At 32.3% G+C, this 24971-nt stretch overlaps 1 protein-coding gene and 1 pseudogene across 1 annotated transcript; both read left to right on the top strand.

The window, feature by feature from the left end:
* Positions 1–6575: 6575 nt before the first annotated feature.
* LOC147939895 (uncharacterized) lies at positions 6576–7474 on the top strand (annotated as a pseudogene).
* Positions 7475–20177: 12703 nt separating this feature from the next.
* Positions 20178–21892, top strand: LOC104706976 (transcription factor MYB86-like). Its single transcript, XM_010423218.2, has 3 exons — positions 20178–20518; positions 20618–20747; positions 20847–21892. The coding sequence occupies exons 1-3, from the start codon at positions 20386–20388 to the stop codon at positions 21649–21651; spliced, it is 1068 nt and encodes a 355-aa protein (XP_010421520.2). The 5' UTR covers positions 20178–20385; the 3' UTR covers positions 21652–21892.
* The last annotated feature ends 3079 nt before the right edge of the window (positions 21893–24971 follow it).

Genomic DNA, 24971 nt, shown 5'->3' with positions numbered 1-24971 from the left:
CAAGGAAAAAATGATGATTATTGTGAGGGACTCAGTCATTATGATATTGTGTGAGGAGAGGGGAATCAGAAGATGATGCTGATGATTTTGATCTAGTTTTTCATTTATTTTCAACTTTAATCCTTGTAATCGGTTACTTTCTTAATATCATTGTTCAAGAAAGCGGTCTAGGCAACCGCCTAGAAGACCGCCTGAACCGCTTAAAATTACATAAATTTTATTTTAATATTAATATTTGATTTTTAACTATATATGTTTAAATTATTAAGTTTTATATATGTATGCGTAATTATAAACATTTATACGTTGTTAATATAACTTAAATAAATGTATTTTTCTTACTTTTGTTCATAATTTATATATTTTTTATTTTTTCTAAACATATGTTTCTACATAACTAGATAAGGGCCCGCACAGTGTGCGGGTTTAAAAATTGTTGAAGAAAACAAATTCTAAACCTTAAACAAATTTTTGAAAATATATAAAGAAATTTTATTTACTAAAGTAAATATATAAATAATTTAAGTTAGAGAATATTTGTATCTACCTTCATACATTTATTTATATTTATATATTTTTAATATATTATAACAGTTATTACAATTATCTAAAGCTAAATTATGTCCCACTAAAATTTTTGCCAAATACTCATCATTACAAATTTTATTATTGTCATATTTCAAAAACGTTTCACAACTTATTCACAAATTATTTTACATGCAACAAATTCATCAAAGCAACATCTAATAAGTAACCGCGTATAATTTTACTCAATATTTTACCATTAAAAATACGTTCTTACACCCAAAATTATTTTATTATTAAAGTATGCTCTTTATCACCACCTATAAAATGTCTTCTAAACAAATTAAACAAATTTTATGTTGTTTTACTTTCATTTTGGCATAATTATAGTTCTTATAATTACTAAAATTGTTTCGTGACATAATTTCTTTAACCATGAAGTTTTTTTACTCCAAAGATATTTTGGATGAACAACTGGTGAAAATTATCTACTCGATTACAATGATTTTATGACTAACCCAATAAAAGTTGAGAAATTGAAAAAAAAAATAATATAATGTAATAAAAATAAAAATTTGAAAATTATAATCAGGATGGTATATATAAGTCTTAGATAATTCAAATTTACAAAATAGAAACTTTATATACAATCTCAAACATGACATATGTCATAATCACGTTAAGGATCAACGACCTATTTACTCTTCAGAAGTATCCAATTGTACCAAAACAACTTAAAGCTATGACCTCAACTCAAATATTCTCGAATCATAAATTCTCAACTTATTTTTACTCCAATTGCATCTGATAGCTTCCATTGAAAAACCCGCATGAATCAAAGACCCACACAATAGATCGGCAAAATTATATCAGAAAAAATCAAAGATCAAAGATTTCGATATAAACATGTAATGTTATGTAGATATAATGTTTTTTTCTTAATTAGCTGTTCTATTATGTTTCAAAAAGAATAATTCTTTTGACATAACTTATGTTATTCTTTTTAAATTTGTTATTCACTATTTATTTGTTAATGATAATATACATGCTTAGTGAATTACTTTTTTGTTTATACATGTCAAAATCTTATTGAGAAAACACGTATAATATAAGTAACGTACAATGGAAAATATATTAGTTTTGTTAATTTTCCTTTTTGATATAGAAATTTTTTTTAGATATAAACATGTAGATTTTATTTAGATTTAAGGTTATTTTCTTAATTAGCTGTTTTGAAAAATAATAATTTTTTGACACATGTCAACATCTCATCAGTGTACTTGACATGTGTCATGATCATGTTAATGGCTAATTTGAAAATCCAACTTTATATAATAAGATTTTTAATATAATAAAAAGATTAGTTTGGACTTCAATTCAAGCTTTTTTCCTAAGACTGCCTTCACAAATCTTGTTGCAGTACTCAGTGTCCGAAATTGGCTAACCATAGAGACATAATTTTTTTTTTGTGCAAAAAAAGACATAAAATTTAATGTGTTAGGTTATATAGTATAATTATACGACCAAATATGGATGACATATAGTATATTTATTTTACCATGTAGTGGTTGAGAATCTTTGTAACAGTGAAACTTTGATATGGATGGCACATAGTATATTTATCTTAGTTGTTTTTTTAATATAATAAGATTACAATTATCTTATGCTTTGTTTTACCAAGCTTGAAAACTGTAATTTCTGATCGTTAAAATTGACATGTGTCACGATCTGATGAGTTACTAACTTTGATATTTAATTGTTAAAGTTGACACGTGTCACGATCTGGTAAGTTTTTAACTTTAATATCTAATCGTTAAAACTAACACGTGTCACGATCTGGTGAGTTACTAACTTTGAGAACCAATGTTTATATAATAAGATTTTATATATATAATATTTTATATTGTAAACGCTTAAACCGCCTAAAAATCGTTTAGATCCCGACTAAGCATTCTAGGCACTAGGCGCTGGGTTACCGCCCAGATACCGCCTAGCACTTTCTTAAACACTGCTTACTATCATCTGAATAATAAAGAGTGATTCTCCGGTTGGATATCAAAAGTTTTTTAACATAAATTTATGAAGTTAAAGATATGTTACAGAAATCTTTCTTATGTGACGACAAAACAACTATTATCTAAGAGATCATGCTGGGATGATAGTTGGATTCGTTGGGCTCTCAAGATCACTTGACTCCATTTGATTGTACAAAAAGGCCTACTATAAAAGAGCTAATTAGCAGGCTCTAATTTACTTGTTAAAACTGACAAGATCTAACCTTTTAAAGCTTCTATGCGTGTTCATATGTGAAAATATGGGCCTACATTTTCAGACAAACAAATAAAAAGCCTAAAGAAGGTTCAAATATGTGAATACATGAAAATCTGTCATCTCCAACATGAGACAAAAAAAAAAAAAAAAAAAAAAACTTAGAGAGGGTTGAATGCATTACGTAAAAAAAAAAATGTTAAGCAATTATTGATGTAACATATAAGTTATCGAAAATCTACTAAAAAAAAACTTTCTCTCTCAGGCGCTTCACTCTTCCGACGAACCCTTATCGCTTCACTCTTCCGACGCCGGCAAAGGTTTACTTTGCTGGCGTCGGGACTTAACCCGACTATCTTCTCCCCGTTCTCGCTCTCTTTGTCTTGTTGTCTTTTTAGTTTTAGTTAAGCTTTTGTTCCCCTTTAATCCCTTTATAACCCCTCCCACTCACCTACCTTCAATCACCGATCTGAATTCCAAAGAGAACAGTTGCTGGCCGGAGCTTCCCAGCTCTTACCTGCTAAAGGACTCTTTCCCGGAGATGGTATCTGATGACCCAACTATTGTCAGATCTGGAACTTTGATTCACCAAGAGGAGACCTCATACCAGGCTTCAGAGATGGCAGAAGTAGATCTTCCTGAACCATCGGTTGCGCCGTACCTGGTGGGGATGTCGATGGCGCACGACGGTCTTCCCACCCTGGCATCAAGTTCCTGTACTGGAGATCTTAAGCTCCTAGGGTTCCATGCTGCTACCTCAAGCTCTGCTTTAAACCTCCAACCACCATCCCTCTCTTCGCCGGAGATGTCTGAGCCCCTGAATCCGACATCCGCTCAACCTGGCCGCCGCATGATCTGTCTGATATACCCGCTTGAGAAACTAGGTTTCCCATTGTTGGGCCCAACAACTATCGGCCCGTTAAGGTTTTGGAGCTCATTACCAATAGACGTCGTAATCGTTCCTCCTCTGTTTTTATCGTTAAGGTTTGATCGTAATTCAAATCCTTCCCACCCTAGGCAATTAGTGTGTAGATTTATGGAAACATTTGTTCGAAGACTGCATTTGGAAAGTAAATCACCATTGTTGCTAGTTTGGTTAAGGATTTCTTTAGGGAACTCTTTGATCCGGCTCTTGAAGGCAAATGCCTGAATGAACTCGGCATTATGATCCAGACCATATGGCGCTGTGATTACCGATGTATCTTTACGCTCCCTTCACCATCTCGTCTGCTTTCTAAGGACTCTAAACTGCAATATTTTAACTTTGTGAAGTGTCCTCCTAAAACTCTAAAGATCAGTGGCATTATGATCCCAACTCCATGGAGTGGGGGTTACCACTATTTCTTCCTGAGTTGCACACAGTACCCAGTTACCCTGTCCATCGCTCCTTTTATCCTCAACCAAAGCACTTGCAACCCTGCTCAAACCTTTGCCAAGGCTCTACTTCGGGTAGACATCCTCACTCCGGTGAGGTTTCCAACCTTGGCTTCCTTAATGCTGCTTGGTCTTCAATCCAAGACAGTGGCCACCTTTCTCTTCCACCGACTTGTCCTTGGAAGTTTCACCGATATTGCTTGACCTCACAGGTTCCATAACCCTTGACAGGATTTGGTTCATAGCTCTCAAGACCACAATCTCGATGACCCTTATTTACCTATGTATCTTTGTTAGTTTGGCTTCGGGGATTGCCTATCTTTGTTGTTTTTGAAACTATGGTTCTTACTTTGTATGTGGTGGTCTATTCTAATGGAATGAAGCATATGTTTGTCCAAAAAAAAAACAATTATTGACGTATTAATAGGTTAATGTCAAAACTTAAAGATCCCAATTCATACACATATGTATTGGTATTTACAAAAAATAAAAAAATAAAAAAATAAAAATAAAAATACTTTTTCTTCAGAGCCATACTCGGCTGGTTCATTTGACTTGATAAAATAACTTATACATTACTAACTCTTATATAGAGCTATATTAGACGAAACCAAATCTTCAAATTTTCTCTTGTGACTGCAATTAATATATGTAAAAAACAAAAATAATCACAAACTAAATTTCCCTTATAAAAATAAAAGGAATTGCAAATTTCGTCTGGACCTTTATTGGATTAATGCATTTTCACTCTTAAATACAAGTTGTATATATGTGGTTAACAAAGAAACACAAGACATCATAACGCCATCTTTAACGGGAAAATACAAAGGCTGTTCTAAGCCCAATTAAATTAGAAAAATAATGAACAGTGGGTTTAGAACAATTTTTTTGGTTTTGAATGAGAACAGATTTAAGCCCAGTTCTCATAGGATGTGGTTTCACGTGATTGGGCGAGATTTTTTGCAAAGAAAGAAAATATTTCATTTCTCTCCTTCTGTTCGAAATCGTATCTAGGTTTTTTCTTTCTCTCCAAAACAGCGAAAGCTTCGTTGTCACCATTTTCGCCGGCTAAGGTTAGTATTCCGGCCATTAAAACACCAAAATCGAGAGCTCTTCCATGTAGAAATCGATCTTTGCATAGGTTTTCCGACAAATCCGTTTAAATTCTCTTCTTTTGTCGATTGATATGTCCGGCGATTTGAAGGCGAAGTCGAAATCTTCTTCCTGAGCCTTTGTCTCCTCGTCTCCTTTGCCTGGCAAATCTCATCCCCGGTGATATAGACAAAGTAGTCCTGTCGTTTCCTCTGTCAGTCATTGTTTCTTGGATGTTTCATCGATTTAGGGTAAAACTGAAATCTGTGAATTAGGTTTGGGTTTAGTAACATGGTATAGGGTTTGTCTCTTCTGTCAATTAACGGTTTTGATTAATCAATATAGGATTTAGTGAGCTTATGTATGACTAAATTCCGAGTGTTGTATGTTGTATTTGAAATCAACCTTAACACTGATGAACTTTAATTGATTTTGCTTTGTTTCGGAGGCTTGTAGGTGAGGTTAACCAGGGCAAGTTAAATCGGATAACCATCAACAAACCTGCATTTGCTCGAAACTAAAAGGTAAGTCACAAGGTTGGTTTCCTGATTTGAGTGGTGTTTTGGTTTGTGTAGTAGTGTAAGTGTTTATTCACAAAGTTTATTTGATTGTAGTGGCTTGTTAAGTGTTGTTTGATTGTGGCTTGTTAAGTGTAGTAGTGTAATGAGTTTCTCAGAATTGTTTTGTGATGGTCTCGGATGTTTGATTAGGTTTATTTCTTGTAATTGAGTTGTTGTGAATTTAGTGTCACTTATTTTTGTTTTGTATGTCTCAGCATCTAACCTTTTATCATCTGGTCATGTTCTCGTATTAAGTTGTGATTGTAGTTTTGCTTTTTAGGTTTGAGTTGTCTTAAAACTTTAAAAACTGATTTGAAACTTTCGAAACTTTTAAAACTTTAGAAACTTTCGAAACTTTTAAAACTTTTGAAACTGAGTTGTCTTTGAAAGCTTTGAAACTTTTGAAACTTTTAAAACTTTATAATATGAATGCTTTAACAAAACTAGTTGAGTAGGTAATAAATAATTTGAATGTCTTGGTTTTCATTATATTAAAAACACTCAATGACCTTTATTTACTTCTGATTTGACTGAAGTAGGTAGTGGTTATTTAGAATTAAAAGTCTCTAACAACACCAAACTTTTGATTTAATGATCTTCTTAACTTCTCTATATTACATCCGACCCAAATACTCAATCTCTCATATCTTTTACTTCTCTTCTATCATCCATCTTGTTTGCTTGTTTCTTCCAATCTCTAAGAACTTTCGAATAATATCTCTGCCTAAGCTTCTTCCTTGTTTAATTCTGATTGCTATGGAATCAAACAATACTCCTAACAGTCAGTCTCAATCCTACTTTAGCCTTCTTAACTTCCCATATGACAACTTTGCTCCCAATTTAAACATTGGTTCCTCTCAAATCCCTGCTTTTAGTTCACAAACTAGTTCACAGCCGAGTCAACCTCCTAGTCAATCAGAAGAGACAGCAGAACAGCGTAGGGAGAGACGGATATGGTCCACATAAGATGACTTAGTCCTAATAAGCGGCTGGTTAAACACATCGAAGGATGCAATAGTTGGGAATGGCCAAAAGGCAGGGTCCTTTTGGATCCGTATAGGAGACTATTATGAAACAAGTAGTCATGTACGTGGTGGTGCTGAGCCTAGGCGCCCTGACCATTGTAGACAAAGATGGCAAAAAATCAGTAAAGAAGTGAGCAGGTTCTGTGGAGCTTTTGTAGAGGCAGAGGATGAGAAAGCTAGTGGCATGAACGATTTAGATATTTTGCAAAATGCTCACCAAATCTATACGAAGTTGTACAAGAAGAAGTTTGGTTTGGAGTATGCTTGGAGTGTGCTACGCTATGAACAGAAATGGGCAAACCTGGAGGCTATGAACCCCACTCCAAAGACAACCAGCTCTAACAAAGAAAAGCTGATGATGCTGCACCATCTACAGGTTCTGTCGTTGGTGAGCACGAGAGCAGGCCTCCGGGCATAAAGGTAACGAAAAAAGTAAGGAATGCCAAAGGTAAAGAGAAGGTTGCACCATCTGCAGAGTTTAGTCACATGTGGGAGATAAAACAGAAGGATTTGGAGGGCATGAAAGAACTCCAAAAGATGTCCATTCTTGACACTCTCATTGCCAAGAAAGAAACTCTAGACGAAGATGAAAAATCTCTAAAGAAGAAGCTAATGGTTGAATTGTTTTAACTTAGAAGAAATAGTAGATGATTTGTCCGTTGTAGTTTATGTTTGTTTTAACTATGTTTGTCCTATGTTTTTAATGAATCTCGGATGTTTGTTTTAACTATGCTTGTTCTCTATGTTTTTAATGAATCTCGGATGTTTGTTTTAACTATGCTTGTTCTCTATGTTTTTAATGAATCTCGGATGTTTGTTTTAATTATGTTTGTTCTCTGTTTTTAATGAATCTCGGATGTTTGTTTTAACTATGCTTGTTCTCTATGTTTTTAATGAATCTTGGATGTTTGTTTCCATTGTTATATATTAGTTGGAAACTTATATATGTGTTTCGGTTTCAGGTTGAAGAAGTCATGGACTCTGAATACGACTATGGTATAAGCAGCCCATTATACTATAGTTCCGATTCAGAAGAGGAGGCTGAGACTTGTTACTATCCTCCGCAACCATCAACTGAGATTGGATTCACAAGTCTATGAAGTCGTGAAGCTGAACCACTACCTGATTATGAGACACAACTGACCCAGCTCAAGGACCAACTGATCCAGTTCAAGGACCATCAAAACCAGTCAGATCAGAGGTTGGTTAATCTGGAGAGGCTTGTTACTGAGGCAAGAGAGAAGAAACCATTCTTTCAAATGTCCCCTGAATTGGTAGTTGTTGTTTGCTTCGGTATGATGGTTATGGTAGTGGTACTTATCATGATTAGTAAGTAAATTTGTTTAGGCTTTATGTATGATTGTAAGCTTTTTGGTATGTACCCGGGATGGTGAACCCGTGAATTGTATGATTGTAGGCAGAGGCTAGTGAACCCGTGATCGGCTTGTTTGGATTTTAGTTTTGGCTTGATTGGTATGTACCCCGGATGGTGAACCCGTGATCGGCTTGATTGTAAGCTTTGTTTAGGCTTGTTTGGATTTTAGTTTTAAAGTCAAATATTAACCAAGTCACAAGAGTTGATATATCACAAACATTGATGTATCACAAGAGTTGATGATCCCTCTATATATATGAGAAGAGCACAAGGTTTTATTTCATCAAAAACAAACATTTGCTTCTCTCACCAAAAACAAACATTTCCTTGCTCACCAAAAACAAACATTTCCTTCTCTAACCAAAAACAAACATTTCCTTCTCTTGTTCATCTTATGGCATCTTCTTCCAACAATTTTCACTACCATTATAATCCAAATAATGATAGTTTTAACCAATTTTTTCAAGAGCAATTTAATAATCAATTTGAAGCTGCTGTAGAGGAAATTCCGGTGGAAATGAATACACGTACATATATCGATAGAAAACGGGAAGATGGGCACGAACGTTTGTGGAACGATTATTTTAGTGATAACCCGACTTACCCGGAGAGGCAATTTCGTCGACGGTTTCGAATGAACGATTATTGTGAATCGTCTCAGTGAAGAAGTTCCATATTTTAAACCAAAAAAGGATGCAACCTTCCGGAATGGTTTATCACCGCTACAACAATGTACTGCAGCAATTCTACTATTAGCATATGGGACTGGGTCGGACTCGGTTGACGAATATATACGTCTTGTTGAATCGACTGCTCGTAAATGTTTGGAAAATTTCGTCGTCGGAATAGTTGACTTGTTTGGCACTGAATAACTACGCCGACCCACACCAGAGGATCTTCAAAGGCTACTCTTTTATGGAGAACACCGGGGTTTTCCCGGGATGGTTGGAAGCATCGACTGTATGCATTGGAAGTGGAAAAATTGCCCAACCGCTTGGAAATGAATGTAACCGCGAGGCACCGGTAAACCAACAATTGTTTTGGAGGCGGTAGCTTCACAAGATCTCTGGATATGGCACACATTTTTTGGAGCTCCAGGTACTTGTAACGATTTAAATGTTCTTGATCAATCACCAGTATTTAATGACATTATTTACGGTCGAGCTCCCGAAGTTACGTACTATGTCAACGGAAGTGAGTATAATTTGGCTTACTATGTGACGGATGGTATTTACCCCGAATGGGCGACATTTGTTAAATCCATCCCACAACCACAACACCCGAAACATCGTTTGTTTGCAGAACGTCAAGAAGGTTCACGAAAAGATGTTGAGCGTGCATTTGGAGTCCTGCAATCTAGATTCGCCATGATTAAAAATCCATCTCTTTTATGGTCAAAGGGTAAAATTGCATATATTATGAGAGCATGTCTCATACTCCATAATATGATTGTCGAAGATGAACGAGATTCATACACACTCTATGACGAACAAGAATTCCAACAAGAAGATGGAACCGGAACTACTCCGGAACTTACGTTTTCAGTAAATATACCTTCAAATCTTGAAGGTTTAGGTGATGGTCATACAATAATTCGTGATAGACAAGCACATCACAAATTAAAAGAAGATTTGATTGAGAATATATGGAATAAATTTGGACATTAAACTATGTATTAATTAAATAAAATGTTTGTGTGCTTTAATTAATTAAGTAATATGTTTGTTTGATTTTTTTTTTTTTACAATGTTTTTTTGTTTCATAAAAATTTGGTATTGTATTTTGAATTTTAGTAAAAGTTTTTTAAGTGTGCAATTTAAATGTTATTTTTTAAAGTTTTTATAATTGTAATATGTTTAAGATTATTATATTATTAAATCTTATGACCTTAAACATGTTCTCCCAATAACTAACTTCTTAACAAAAGATCTAAACTAATGATTTTACATTATTTTCATATTTTTACTCTAAGAACACTCAAAAGTGTTCTCCCAATAAAGATGCCCTAATATTATGTGTGTGAATTCATTTAAGTTAACAAATTGAAATTAGAAACAAATCAACAAATAAGGAGCTGACACGTATCACATATGCATAATTAAATTGGAAAATGATTAAAGGGAAGAGAAAGAGAGATTAGATTGGAGAAAGGACAGTGTGATCCCTATAATTGAGACATAGACTTGGAGAAAAGAAAAGGAAAAAAAAAAGAATGACTGATGGGAATGTTTAAAAAAGTGAAGATGGAAGAAAATAATTATTTAATGAAGAGTGTGGCTAATCAGAGATTGACTATTATTTCCCCACTTAATTAGTTACCAAACACATCATGTAAATGTTCTTCTAATGGCTCATGTTTTCAACCAGACAAAATAACTTTTTCATAATTGCTCTAAATCAAATCTTTAACTCCTTTAGAGTTCTTCTTTCTGAAAGGCAATTAGTTGTCCAGTATTACCGACTGCAAAAATTAGTCAATCAAGTAATAAACCGAGGTAAGGGTATGATGAATTCGATACCCAAATTGCACTGATGTACATTTAGATATTGAAGATTAAAAGTGACCTGAAAAAATGATTGTTTATATATTATTTGTTAGTATGTGGATTTCAGGATCATCAAAACAAAAATAAACTACAAATAAAAAAGTATGTTTCTCGCTTACAACAAGGAATAACAAAAAATAGTAAAATTACTTCTAACTGAAGCAGTAAAAATCTGATCGTAGATGAATGCATACTAACATATCCTCTTTTTTTTGGACAAAGCATACCTATCCAAAATACTATTAAGAAGACTTATAATTAAATTGTATTTTGACTGCTTGATTATGCTAAAAATCAGTCATATAAGTTCCATGAATGATATATGGATACAAATACGTAAAATATGAAGTCCATTAGAAAATAAACATTTAAAGAAAAATATGTGGAAAATGAGTTAAGGTCCTACTTAATGTAATTATGCATGAGTAGGATCATGGTCATACTTTTCAACTAGACAAAATCCCTTTTTATTATTACTTCTTTTTATCTTTTGAAAATCCATGTCACCTCCTTAAATATCTTTCCAAACTTTACTTCATTTTAATTGTTGTCGTTAAACTCAAAACTGCTATTTAAACTTTCTAATCATTGCTTTTGCTTTGCTTAGAACTAAAGAATGATTATATATAAACCATCGGAAATATTTTAAATTTGTCAACCTCCGATGAATTATACAGTTAAAATAATAATGATTATTTAAATCTAAGAACAAATTTATCAGAACAATCAAGAAAATAGCTATATTAAATCTATTATTTTCCCTCAAAATTTGTAATTTGTTCTGATTGACTCCAAAATAACCTCATATTCTTTCTTCTTCTTTTTTTTTTCTTTGTCAAACAAACAATCTCATGTTCTATTTTCACAGTTACTTCCTATGAAATATGGTAGAGTAAAATTTTGTACCTAACTTATTTGCAATTTAAACTTGAATCAAATGTATCAATGAAGTTTGAGATTTTTACTTATTGTAAAAATTGAATTCAATTATTAATTGCATTTGTGGCTGTTTTCTAAAACGAAATCATCTAACTTAAAATATATCTTGGTCATAGACTTTACTTTCCTGTTGTTACTACTACTCACTCTATCTCAGTAAATAGAATGTTTTAAGATTTTTTGTTTTTTCTTATTAATATATTTATTCAAGTATCTATACACAATTTATATTAATTTCATAGTTTATGATTTTTTAAAATGGTGCAGTATTTTTTAATTAATTGGATTTTTTATTAATGATAAAATATTTGGTTATTTTTTAATCTTTGTGTTTTTAATTAAAACAAAATTTAAATATGACAGAAGGAGTATTATTTTATTTTATTAATGGTTGTCAGAAACAAAAAAAAAACTTATTTTAGTGACGTAAAATGTTTTTAACTAAACAAATACTTAACCACAGATCATTTTAAGGATTCTGTTAACATGGACCCAAGTGTCCAAAAGTTCCGAAGTGTTTCCTCATTCTTATAAAGGCGAATACCTTTTCTTATAAAAAAATAAAAAATGAAGAATAATAAACTAAACTCTATGGATTGGTTTTCTTACATGGATATTAAATTACTAATTATTATTTAACCTCCGTGATTAAAAAGTGATTATCATAATCGTGTTTAATTGTAATTTTCATTTCGGCGAGGACCTCATGTAAATCAGCAAGTGTAATGATGACACTGACCTTTGTTAATCTCTCTCCGTGGGCTAATGCCTCCATCTTTGTCTTGGCAACGTGGCATAACGTCAGCTATATAATCACTAAATAGTTGTTGTGATACAATAGAAACATCAAAGATTTGGATGCTTAGAAAAAAACACGTGCTTATTGTTTTGTCCTAATTAAGCAATAAATTAACCAAAGGTGGTGCTTCTTATATAACTCAGTTCCATGGACCATTTTGCTACACTACATGTGAAATTGATCCTCTCGCAACTAACTTCTATCGTCATGTTTGTGGGCGACCGTAATTGCATGCGTTTGATGTCAATTATGATAACTGTTTCATACTGTTTTATAACCCTTGATACATTTTTAATTGCATGCGTTTGATGTCAGTTCAGACGTTTACGATAGAGGTGATCATAGAGGTAAATGGATAGTTGTGAAAATAACTAAACATACAGTATACTAATACTCAACTAAACTATAAAATAAATGTTTTCAATATTTTATGTATATATAGATAATGTGTGTTATAATTTGCTAGTCATACAAAATAGTCATTCTCATTTTCCTCTTATTATGAGTTTTTGTTGGCTTTCTATAATTTTAATATATTGTGTCTATTTTGGTTAAAAAAAAAAAATATGTCGCTAGAGCACGTGCTGCCAACCAGTAAAAACTAAAAACTGTACTATACTCTCTTTTACTCTCAGTAACAATTTAAAAACAATATATATTGACTTTGATCCTTTATATAGGTCCGATTGTTTGAGTTTATATTCTTAGCATTGTAACATAAAAGACAATAAACCATATTAACTTCGTCTAATAGTCGCTTTGTAAATTTTTTTTTGTCAACCATTGTGGTACAATAAGCCGCCCATTAATCTAATCCCTACATTTATAGGAATCTTGATCGATGTAATGGTGTCTTGTACATTAAAGATTTATCTTTGATCACTGCACTAAAGTCACTTCACAATCGCTTTGTAAGTTATCCGACCAAAACTTACATCCAGGATAAGAAAAATCATGTAAAATTTATGTGTCTTTACATAAACATATCATGGTTCATACTTCTTGTATTTGCTGGTTATTAAATTATTTATTTTGGATTAAAGGCTCCTAACTCATAACCATATAGTTTTTAGTTTTGGACCAACTCGTGGAGTTGAAATGGCTTTGCTGCTTATGTGAATGATATTATTCTACGTTTAATTCAAGAATAAGACCAGGAAAACTTGGAAAATGAACAAAATAGTTTAAAATTGACTATTTTCGGATTGCTAATTTAGATATATAATATTGGATGATAAAAATAATATAATTTAACAAAATACATATAACTCATTGTCAAGAATATATTGTCTCTTTATTCAAAAAAAATTATCTATAATTTTCAAAATAACAACTTAAATTTGAAGAGTTCAGTTCTATTTCTGTGAATAGGTTTTAAACAAATAATAATTTTGACACCTAGCTCTTTAAGAGTACCTCCATCAAGAGTTGTAATGAAAGTATCTTAAAATAGATTTTATTCTTAATTTTGAATAAATGTGAAATTAAGAAATTTTTAAGAAACTTTAACATTTCATAGGTCCATTGAAGTTGTTAAATTTGAGGTTCTTAAAAATATTTTTCTTTGTAATTGTAAATTATTATGATATTTTGTTAAAATTTATAAGACTTGTATACTCTTAAAAACTTAAAAATATTGCATTCAATAAAAGTTTAAAGAAACATGACATAAAAGCATATTAAAAATAGATTACAAAATGATTAATTTTAATTTTGATTTGTACCAAACTTTTCCCATATATGCTCAACCAAATCCGCTTTCCGTCGATCATGCATTTTTTTATCACGAACTTGATTTCGAATTGTCATCACATTTCCCATCATATTGCCGAGATTTGAAGGGATATCTGTAGAATACGCAGAATCAACTTGTGAAGTTCTGTTTGAGTCGTCTCGTGTAAATGAGGCCATATCATACTGAGTATACCCATCACGTTCGTCTTCTACAATCATGTTGTGCAATATGATACATGCTCTCATTATGTTTCCAATTTTTACCTTACTTAACATGAGAGCTGTGTTTTTGACTATGGCAAATCGAGCTTGTAAGACTCCAAAAGCATGCTCGACATCTTTACGCACAGCTTCTTGACATGTAGCAAATAAGGATGCTTTCGGATCTTGTGGAATTCGAATTGATTGGATAAAAGTAGCCCAGTTTGGATAAATACCATCGGTGAGATAGTAAGCTAGATGATATTGTTGTCCGTTGACAATATATTTCACTTTGGGAGCTATATCTTGTAATATGTCATCAAAAACTGGTGAGCGATCGAGAATATTAATATCGTTTAATGTACCTGGAGGTCCAAAAAATGCATGCCATATCCATAGGTCTTGTGGAGCTACAGCCTCTAAAACAATTGTTGGCTTTCCAGATCCACGGGTATATTGACCTTTCCATGCAGTCGGGCAATTCTTCCACTCCCAGTGCATAAAATCTATGCTTCCAATCATCCCGGGAAATCCGCGGTCCTCTCCAATATTGAGTAGTCGTTGAAGATCTTCTGGTGTGGGTCTGCGTAGGTACTCATCTCCAAATAAATGAATGATTCCTTCAGTGAAATTTTCCAAACATAACATCGCAGTGCTTTCAGCAAGCCGGAGATATTCGTCAAAGGCATCCGCTGTAGAACCATATGCCATCATATGAATGGCTGCTGTAAACTTTTGTAGTGCAGAGAGACCAAGCCTTCCGTGACCATTTCTTCATTGTTCAAAGTATGGAACTTCATTTGAGAGTCGTTCGACGATACGCATGAACAAGGGTTTCTTCATTCTGAAACAACGACGAAAGATTTTAGGAGAATAGGTTGCATCTTCACGGAAATAATCATCCCATAAGCGTTGGTGACCCTCTTCACAAATAACCACACACATAGACAGATATAGAACAGATAAAAGCTGATAGCACACTAGCTAGAAGCAATACTAAGAATAAAATACATAATCAGAAGCTGAAAACTACATAATCAGAAGCTGAAAACTAAATAATCAGTCACAAGTATGAATCACTCAAATTTTCGGAGACATTACCATCAACGAACGCATCGATGCCATTACTTGATTTCAGCTTTGTTGCAGCCTCATAGCTACCATTACTAACAACAACAGCAACATCGACATCAGCGGGAGGAGTACAAGAGTCCAAAGATTGGTTACCGGAATCAAACACTTGCGCGACGGAATCCGATACTTGACTAACGGAATCGGATTGTTGACTGACGGAATCATCTTCGTCTTCGTCGAGATTGTTGATCTCGTGCCTGTTGTATCCTATTCTTAATCCACCCGCTCTTTTCTTCCTCCGTGACACATGACGTCCATGACTCTTCGTCGGAGATGGATGAGTAGTAGTAATAACTGACTCGATCGGCTCAGGCTGGTGTTGAACCGGAGTCACAATCGTTAAGTCTGAAAACAGATTCTCGTCCAAAGCTTCCGTCGCATCTAACAAAACAGAGACAATAAAAAAAAAATCAGATCATCCGTTAAAATTATTGACAGATCGAAAATTACTACAAACCCAATTGAGAGATCTTACAAAATTAGGACTACTGATTTCGAGAGAGACGCCGGATGATCGGCACTTCGCACATTGATGGTGTCTATGACGGTGATATGATGCCGCCGGTAAACTTTCCGGCTGAATCACCGACTGATCGGTTTGATTCTATCGTCGTGTTGTTTTCTCTGTCAATCAAAGATAGAGACGAGAGAGAGAAAGAAAAAAAAAAGTTTATTTTTCTCCCATCCAATCAGAAACTGACAGACACAAGTTGTTAAACCTAATAAAAATATCTTAGATAAACAACGATTCTAAACTAAATCATAAAAAAAAAAAATTAATCACATCTAATATTTTAGATACTCTTAAATACTTTGATGGAGGTACTGTAAGTGGTAAACTGTTTACCGTAAACACAATGGGGGGGATGAATGATGTAGATTAATAATTATGTTGATAGAATGAAACAATCATATATAGAAAACGAAACAATAGCAGTATTCATGAGAAGAAAAAAAAAATACGAGGAAACAAAAGCCTGGTGCTACACACATTGCGGAATTGAACATGAGAGTGATGTTTCAACATTCTCCTTCACTGCTTTCGTATAGTATTGCCTCTAAGCAAGCTTTTTTTTTGTACTTTGAACAAGGAAATTTATATATTCTTGTGACCAAATCATGAAAATTCTGTTTTTGTCCCACTTTCGCAATCATCATTCTACTACAAAATGATGCTCTCTCTTACTTTAGCTTCGGCCTCTTCCATTCGTCCTCATTTTTTTCTTTCGTTGTTTGTTTGTTTTTTCTAACTATTTAGGAGTTTTTGAAAAACAGGTAGCTATATAAATTCATTGACATGTTGGTTTTAAATATTTACACAAATTATTATAGTAGTACATTGTTAGCAATTATTATTTTGACTTTGCATCTAAATCTTCTTTTATTTTCTTGCTACTCTCTAGCAATAATTAAACTCTTCATTTTGCAACTATAGAAACCGTTAATATGTTAGTACTACATTAAGATCTACATTATGTAGAATGCTAAAAGTTAGGATTTGATATTCCAAACTCGTTTTCTAAAAAAATTGAAAAGTAAATAAAACTAAAAATTTTATTAGAGCTCACCTTAATGTGAGTGGCTGAGTGCTTTAATAGTGGCTCGGCCGCTATAGATGTTAAAAAAATTGAAAATATTATTATATTTTCTCTGTCACACGTAAAGAGTAAAACAGCAAATTATATGAAGTACATAAAATATAGGACATACAATCGTCGGTTTAAAATATCACTAATCCAACCTTCATATCGAGTTGACCGATGAAGTTGATCGGCGTATCATCCAAATATTGAATTATTCGGAAAACCATAGAGATTGAATTTCACAACTCAACATTATATACTAGTAGTATAATTTTGTCTTTTTCAAGTTTTATGATCAACTGTATCCTTAAAGAGTTTACAGATGCAAATCCTTGTATATATGATACATTATTGTCAATGATAAGCTACAGATCAATGCATTGTCTTAAACCTAACTACTTTTTCCTCCTAACAAAATGCATGATTAATTTACATCTCATTTTATAGTAATGGCACTAATTTGAGCGATATAGCCAACCTATTGGACCAAACACTTGATCTAAAATATCTCCTTCAATCTATATCCTCCATTTTTCTTCTTATTTTTTATATATAGCTCTTGATCTTTCACCGCTTCGTTTCAGTTTAAATAATAGACCTCTCTAGTACAGGACCTAGCTAGAGGAGCTTGAAAGAGGCAAAGTCCTAATTAACTCTCATGAACATGGCTTCTCGAAGATGAAACCAAAGTCAATGTCAATCTCTCTCCAACTTGAATTTTTTTAAATGATCAATCATTTGAAAGGCGGCGATTCTTTTTTTGTATTTCCATTACAAACTATACAAAAAAACATCACCGTGACTTTTCTAATTTTCTATGCACATAAAACATTTAGCTTATATTACCAATTTATATTTTTTACAACCAATATTGGAGTCTAATTTCGACTACGCAAAGATGATTTAATAAAACTGGAAAACGACAGACGAGGTTGGCATCGATCGGCTAATTTAACTGCATATAAAAAAAGAAAGGTATTATATATATAACTGCCTTGACTTTCTCGTTACTGTTTTTTTTTTCATTGACGACTACATTGCTTATATATATACAAGTATATTGATATTATTAAGTGCATTTAGTTTCTTACAAGTTCATAACTTTAACTGAAGTATATATACGTCAAATTGTTCATTTATATTGTGTGCACTTATATATACGTAATTAAAAATGTAAATGATATACATAAGACAAAATCACATTTCAACTGAAAGAATAGTATATCATTCGTGACGCAGCTCACGCAATTATTAAAATTGAGGTAATCTATGAGATTTCTTCCTCTAATTACAACAATATGTCAAAGGAGACAAGCCAGTTGTATATACAAAGGATTGAGTGTTTCTTCCGTTGTAATGATATATTCTTCAATTATGCTGTAATGTTTGTATAATTTCTTAAGACTCGACTTAAGCTAGTAGCTTTATATAAATTTTAAAATATCTTTGTTGTAAACTAATCATGATATTTTAAGAAAAACTCTCTTTCCTATATAATACGATAATAATGAGAACGCATCTTCTCATAATATACGTTTCTAAACACTTACTGTTCTTCTCGTGTAGAAACATGCTTGAAATAAACCAAACTTTAACTTTACTTGTTTCTTTTACACGTTAATTAGATCGGCCTCATCAATATAAGATCAAAGAAAGCTTACCAGTAACAAAATTGGTAACTAGTAGTATTAAAATTAATGTCTATATAAACAAGAATATTAGTTGTTACGCGACCAAATTATTGCATATTGGAAACATTTAATTAAGGCTATTTTTTCCACACCATTGCGTACTTGAATTGAAGAACTATTTACATTCAGCACATCAAGGTGTCTCTTTTGAGATCAAAGTAGGAAAAAAAATAATAGTATATATAATATAAGTACTAAAATTATTAAATTTTCTTTTTACAAACAAAAAAAGTATTAAAATTCCGTAGACAATTTTAGAGGGGACAATAATTTTAGACTCGTACAATGCTTTCATGGAAATGAGTTTGTTGTTGACCGATGGCCTTTCCCTTTATTTTTTCTTTCTGGATTTTTTATTATTTTTTAGTGTGTTCGAAAAAGCGTTCTATACGTCCGTCTCCGTCCCGTCTAGGTGCTAGATGCTATAGCACAACCTAAACAACCGATTTGACCGTTTAAAATTGTATTATCATCATTTTAGTGTATTTTTAAAATTTTAATTGCACAAATTTAAAATTTATTATTTCTATAAATATAATTATAAATGTTTAATATCTTATTTTAAATGAATCGAAATCATGTTTTTATCTATTGTTTTGTTTTTGATTTAATTTTTTTATTATTCTTATACATATTTTGTATAATTATATATATAATATCATATATATATTAATTTATAGTGTAAACATCTAAACCACCTAAAACCGCCTAGATTCTGATTAGGCGTTGTAGACGCTAGGGATTGGATCACTGCCTAGTGAATGATTAGACTTTCTTGAACATTGCTTTTTAGGAAACTCCCAATTTTTTTTGGGTCATAATTTTCTTATGTTTGAAACCCATTTTTACTATTAATAATACTTATTGTACGTGGATGTATAAAAACTTAAATCATCATCTCCAAAACGTAGGAAACAATTCGAAGTAGAATATATATTGTCACTGAATTACGTTTCCTCTTTTTGTCTTCTATTTTTAATTATCATGTTTCTTTCTTTTTATTTATATATATAACTATCATGTTTTATACTATTTTCTTTAATATTGTAAGAAATTCAGACTACAATAATGTTCTTCTTCTTTTCTAATTGTAAATAAATTTCTAAAAAGTTGATTGTCTTTCTTCTTTTAAGATATGTCACGTTTTTTATCTATCTTTCGGAAGAAAAAAAAGGTAAAAATAGTGAATGATCAGTGTTAATCTCTAAAGTATTAGCCACCATTTCTTTCTATTATGTAAAGAAATCAAATAGCTTTTTTTTTTCTTTGCTAGGTTTTTTTTGTTCATCTCTTGATTTTTCAATATAGGGTGTGGTCCCATAAAAGGTATCAATTAATTCACCCAACGATTATATAACAAAAGTGTTTACACCAGAAAATCGCCAATCACATTTTCTCTCATTTTATGATAATTTCTCCATCTTCTTTCTTTCTTTCTTTCTCTTCAACCTTAATTATAGAAACCTTCACAGATCACAAAACTCTCTCTGCAACAATCTATAGCTTCTTTGTTTCTTCACTACTCTCTTTATAGAAAAAATGGGAAGACATTCTTGTTGTTTTAAACAGAAGCTAAGAAAAGGCCTTTGGTCTCCTGAAGAAGACGAGAAACTTCTCAATTACATCACTAGACATGGTCATGGCTGTTGGAGTTCTGTCCCTAAACTCGCAGGTTTGCTCTCCATGTGCTCTTATACTATAAAAATAATTGAAAAAGAATATATGTACTTTTCAAGTTATGTATTGATCATGGATATATATGATCGTATAGGTTTGCAAAGATGTGGGAAGAGTTGTAGACTTAGGTGGATAAATTATTTGAGACCAGATTTAAAGAGAGGAGCTTTCTCACAAGACGAAGAAAGTTTGATCATTGAGCTCCATGCTGCATTAGGCAACAGGTTAGTTAATTTGCTACTAGTGACATATTATATAGTTCTTGAATATATAATGTAGTTGTTGATTTTTTTTTATCTTTGGTCCATCTTTTGAATATGTAGATGGTCTCAAATTGCAACTCGGTTACCGGGAAGAACAGACAATGAGATCAAAAACTTCTGGAACTCATGTCTTAAGAAGAAGCTGAGAAGAAAAGGTATTGATCCAACAACACATAAACCCCTAGTAACAAGCGAGCTTCAAACTCTTAACGTCATAGACCACAAGTTGACGTCATCAGAAGTAGCAAAGTCAACGGGTTCCATAAACAACCCACATGATCAGTCGATGGTCGTCTCATCCCAATCAGGTCCATGGTGGTTCCCGGCTACTACAACCACAACTAATCAAAACGCTGCGTTTTGTTTCAGTTCAAGTAATACTACTCCAACAGTTTCAGACCAGATCGTATCTTTAATCTCTTCGATGTCCACGTCATCATCTCCGACACCAATGACTTCAAACTTCAATCCTGCTCCAAACAACTGGGAACAACAACTCAACTACTGCACCACAGTTCCATCTCAGAGCAACAGTATCTACAGTGCCTTCTTTGGTAATCATTACACAGAAGCTAGCCAAGTCATGAACACTAACAATAATAACAATCCAGTGGTGGATCATCATCATCAAGACATGAAGTCATGGGCATCAGAGATTTTTCATTACACAGAACAAAACCAAAGCTCGGAAACTGGTTTAGAAGCAGAAGTGAAGCCAGACATAGCCAAGTACTACTGGAGATCAGCATCATCATCGTCGTCACCAAACCAAGAAGCTGCAACATTGCTGCATGATGCTGACGTTGAGGTGTACGGTAAGAATCTACAAAAACTTAATATCATGGTGTTTGATCAGAGCCTTTAGATTAACATGTGTGTATTAGAGAGCTTCATTTTTCTATTCACATACACCGACCTGAGTTTATTGATTGATCCATACATATATATAATATGTTCTGCTGGTATGTAAGTATATATATGGTTTTGGTTTGTGTATATTTTTTTTCTTCTCGTGTAAGTTTTTTTCTTGTTGCTAAGATGTAATTCTTTCTTACGATCTCCATGCTTATGACTTTGACCTCAATATAGTTTCATATTATTATTAATTATTTTTACATCTATATCTTTTACTTTTTAGAAAAAGTTTATCAGATCATAAAAAATTTTAAAAATATAAAGTAAACATGTCTCGGTCGTGGTGGATGGTCTTTGTTTTTTTTGTTTTAAGGAGAGGTTAATAGATCCTAAGTTGGAGTATAGACTTGTTCGGAAAAGTGATTCCGGACAAAGAGATCCATGCGTGAACATTGAACCGAAAGACCCATATTTTTTTGTATTAAAACATATGTAGTGGGTCTCATATGTTATAATATTCATTGATTCTATTTGTTTTATCTTTTCTTTTATCACAAGTATAGTATACCGATCGTGTTACTATATAAAACAAATATGAATAGTATAAAATGTAGAAATTGATAAAAACAATTTTTTTTTCAGTGATAAAAACAAATTATTCTCTAATTAGAGTATGTATTCTAACAGAAATTCACCAAGAAATCTAAGAGTTGTCTGTCTTCCAAAATTGAAGTTAACAAATAGTCTAGTATATGTTTTTCCACAAAATTCTCTAAACTCAACCGGCTGAGCTACCGACACCAAATCATGGGTGAAAATGTTGCAAATTTTGAGTTTATGTATCATATGTTTTTAAGTCATAATTTTAATTGTAGATCTTTTTAAATACAGTTTTTTCCAACTCAATTATTTAGTTATTGGCAAAACATATAAAATAAGTTAAAGTTTCTTTATAATTAATCTCAATTTATTACTTTATAAAATAATATCCAAATTATAAACAAAGTACTACTTTATAAATAAATAGAGTACATTATTTTGGGATATCATCTATCAACTAAATAGATGAATATATACATCCTCTTTTCTTTTGGGTGCACAAATAGATGAATATACAAAAGGGACCATTCATGTTAGAATCGAAGTCCATCGCTGTCTCTTTTCATACTCATTGTTTTACTTATCAGACATCGATCTCCCACAGTTTTGAAAATGACAGGTGAAAAATGGAAATAATAATATTCAAAACAAGGAGTGAGCATGTTAAAAGACCAACATATATAGATTTGTGCGTTCCCCCAACTTAGTGTTACCCATGTAAGTTGTATGATGTTTGTAAGGCCTTAATTTCCCTAGGGGAGAGTTGTTTGATCATAGCTTAATATAATGGGTTTTGGGGGAAAAAAAATATATAGATTTGTGCGTTCGAATTTTTGTGCAGGAAAGAAGACTGAATTTTGTGACCACAAAATAATAATTATAACTGATCTTGAAGTTGTTTTTTTGGTTTAATGTAGTTTTCATTCCTAAGTTTATCAAATGTTAATGATATGTTACAAGTATGATCAACCTGCTTACAGTATATAGAGGAGTCTGATTAATATACATGCAAAAAAAAAAACTGAATTTCTTTTTAGGTAACCGATGTGAAGGTATATATTTATCTTGACCATCATGTAAGCAAATATTTAAGTGTGTGACAATATTATAAAACATTGAAAGTAAGAGAGAGAGCAAATCTAAAACAAAGAAAGAACACTATCTCCGACAACTAGTAATGAAATACTAGACTTGATTATTGCTTTCTTACAGAGTAAGTAGTTAAATTCTTGTTAAGTTTTTATTGTTTCACTTTTATTGATGCATGTTAATTCGAGAGATATTTTACGTCACGTTAAACTGTATAAAATTGATTAAAGAGTTGTAAAAAATATCACAAGACTTAGTGATTATAGCTAGTGTTCAATGGTTGCTAAAACAAAAGAAACAAGTCATGCGTGTATGTAATTACAAAATTACATTAATTAACATAAGTAACTACTACATTTCCAAAGATTAATCTTGAATTACGATTTATGAACATCGGTTGCCAAAACAAGAAATAAGTCATGCGTGTAGAAGAAGGGACCCTTGATCTTGTAAGATGGTGAACTACGAAATTCGAAGGTGGTGTAGTCTTCTGACAATATCCCAATATAATTCACACGAGGGCAGCTTTTGAGTTGTTTTTTTTTTTCCTTTGAGGTGGACCAAAAATAAAGTTCTATGCTTACAGAAGAAAGGGCCCTTGTTGCTGACATCTATAGTGTTGATATAACTTGGAAAAGCCATGCAAGATATAAGAAGAGCAAGCAAATTTTTATTTGTTTTATAAATAAATAACTCAAAATGTTTGGAATTTAAGAATTTATTTTTAACAAGGACAAACATCTATGATCTCATTTAGGAACGGATCTTAATAGTCTGGTTTAAAAGAGCAATGTGTATGCGTTGGTGGTACGAGATTTAGCCTATATAAGATCCGATTGTGGATTGTGGTCATGACTCATGACATGAACGTATTAGGATATGCGTGAGTTAAGACTAATGAAAATGATGTGAACTATGTAGTTTTTTTTTTCGCTAGCCAAAACCATATTACGGGATCAGTTACAAAAAGTGATAGATGCATTGAATTAGTGATTTTGGTTCTTTTTCTAAATCTTCTTCGAATTTTTTTGTTCTATTTTCTTCATCATTCGTTAGTACTATGTAAATCACTATTTCAAGTGACACTGTCAATGTCATATGTAAAAACGTTAATTTTTCCGAATATTTTAGCATTTCACAAACAAAACAAAACAATTACGAGATGAGAAAGTAACTTATTGTGTCGGCTATCATTAGATAGACAGACAACTTATATGGCATCTCTTGATCTCTTTATGATAAGGGAATACCTATATTTTCGGTCCGACTCTACCTATTCTTTAAATTTATGATGCTATCTTTTAATTATAATCAATTCATTGATGCTCTTTTTCTAAATCAATTAAAGTTTGAAAATGATTAGAATGGATGGTGGAAAAACAATGTAATCCCCTGTATAGAACCATCTCAATGCTTTTAAGTGACCAAAATGACATATGTGAACATGTGTCAAACATTTTAACATTCATTCTCCTACGAACGAATCCTATATATATTTCAAGGGAGATATATATAATTTTAAAAAATAAGAGCAGAGAATATATCGCAGTTACTATCATGAAAAATGGATAATCACATCTAACAGATAACTTAATTTATGATCAACCGCATATATGCTTTTACAGTAGAAGTATTAAAATT

This window comes from Camelina sativa, chromosome 8 (genome assembly GCF_030686135.1).
Source record: "Camelina sativa cultivar CO46 ecotype springtype chromosome 8, ASM3068613v1".
NCBI lineage: Eukaryota > Viridiplantae > Streptophyta > Magnoliopsida > Brassicales > Brassicaceae > Camelina > Camelina sativa.
The sequence above is the reverse complement of the archived record's forward strand: the minus strand, read 5'-3'. Positions and strand labels throughout refer to the sequence as shown.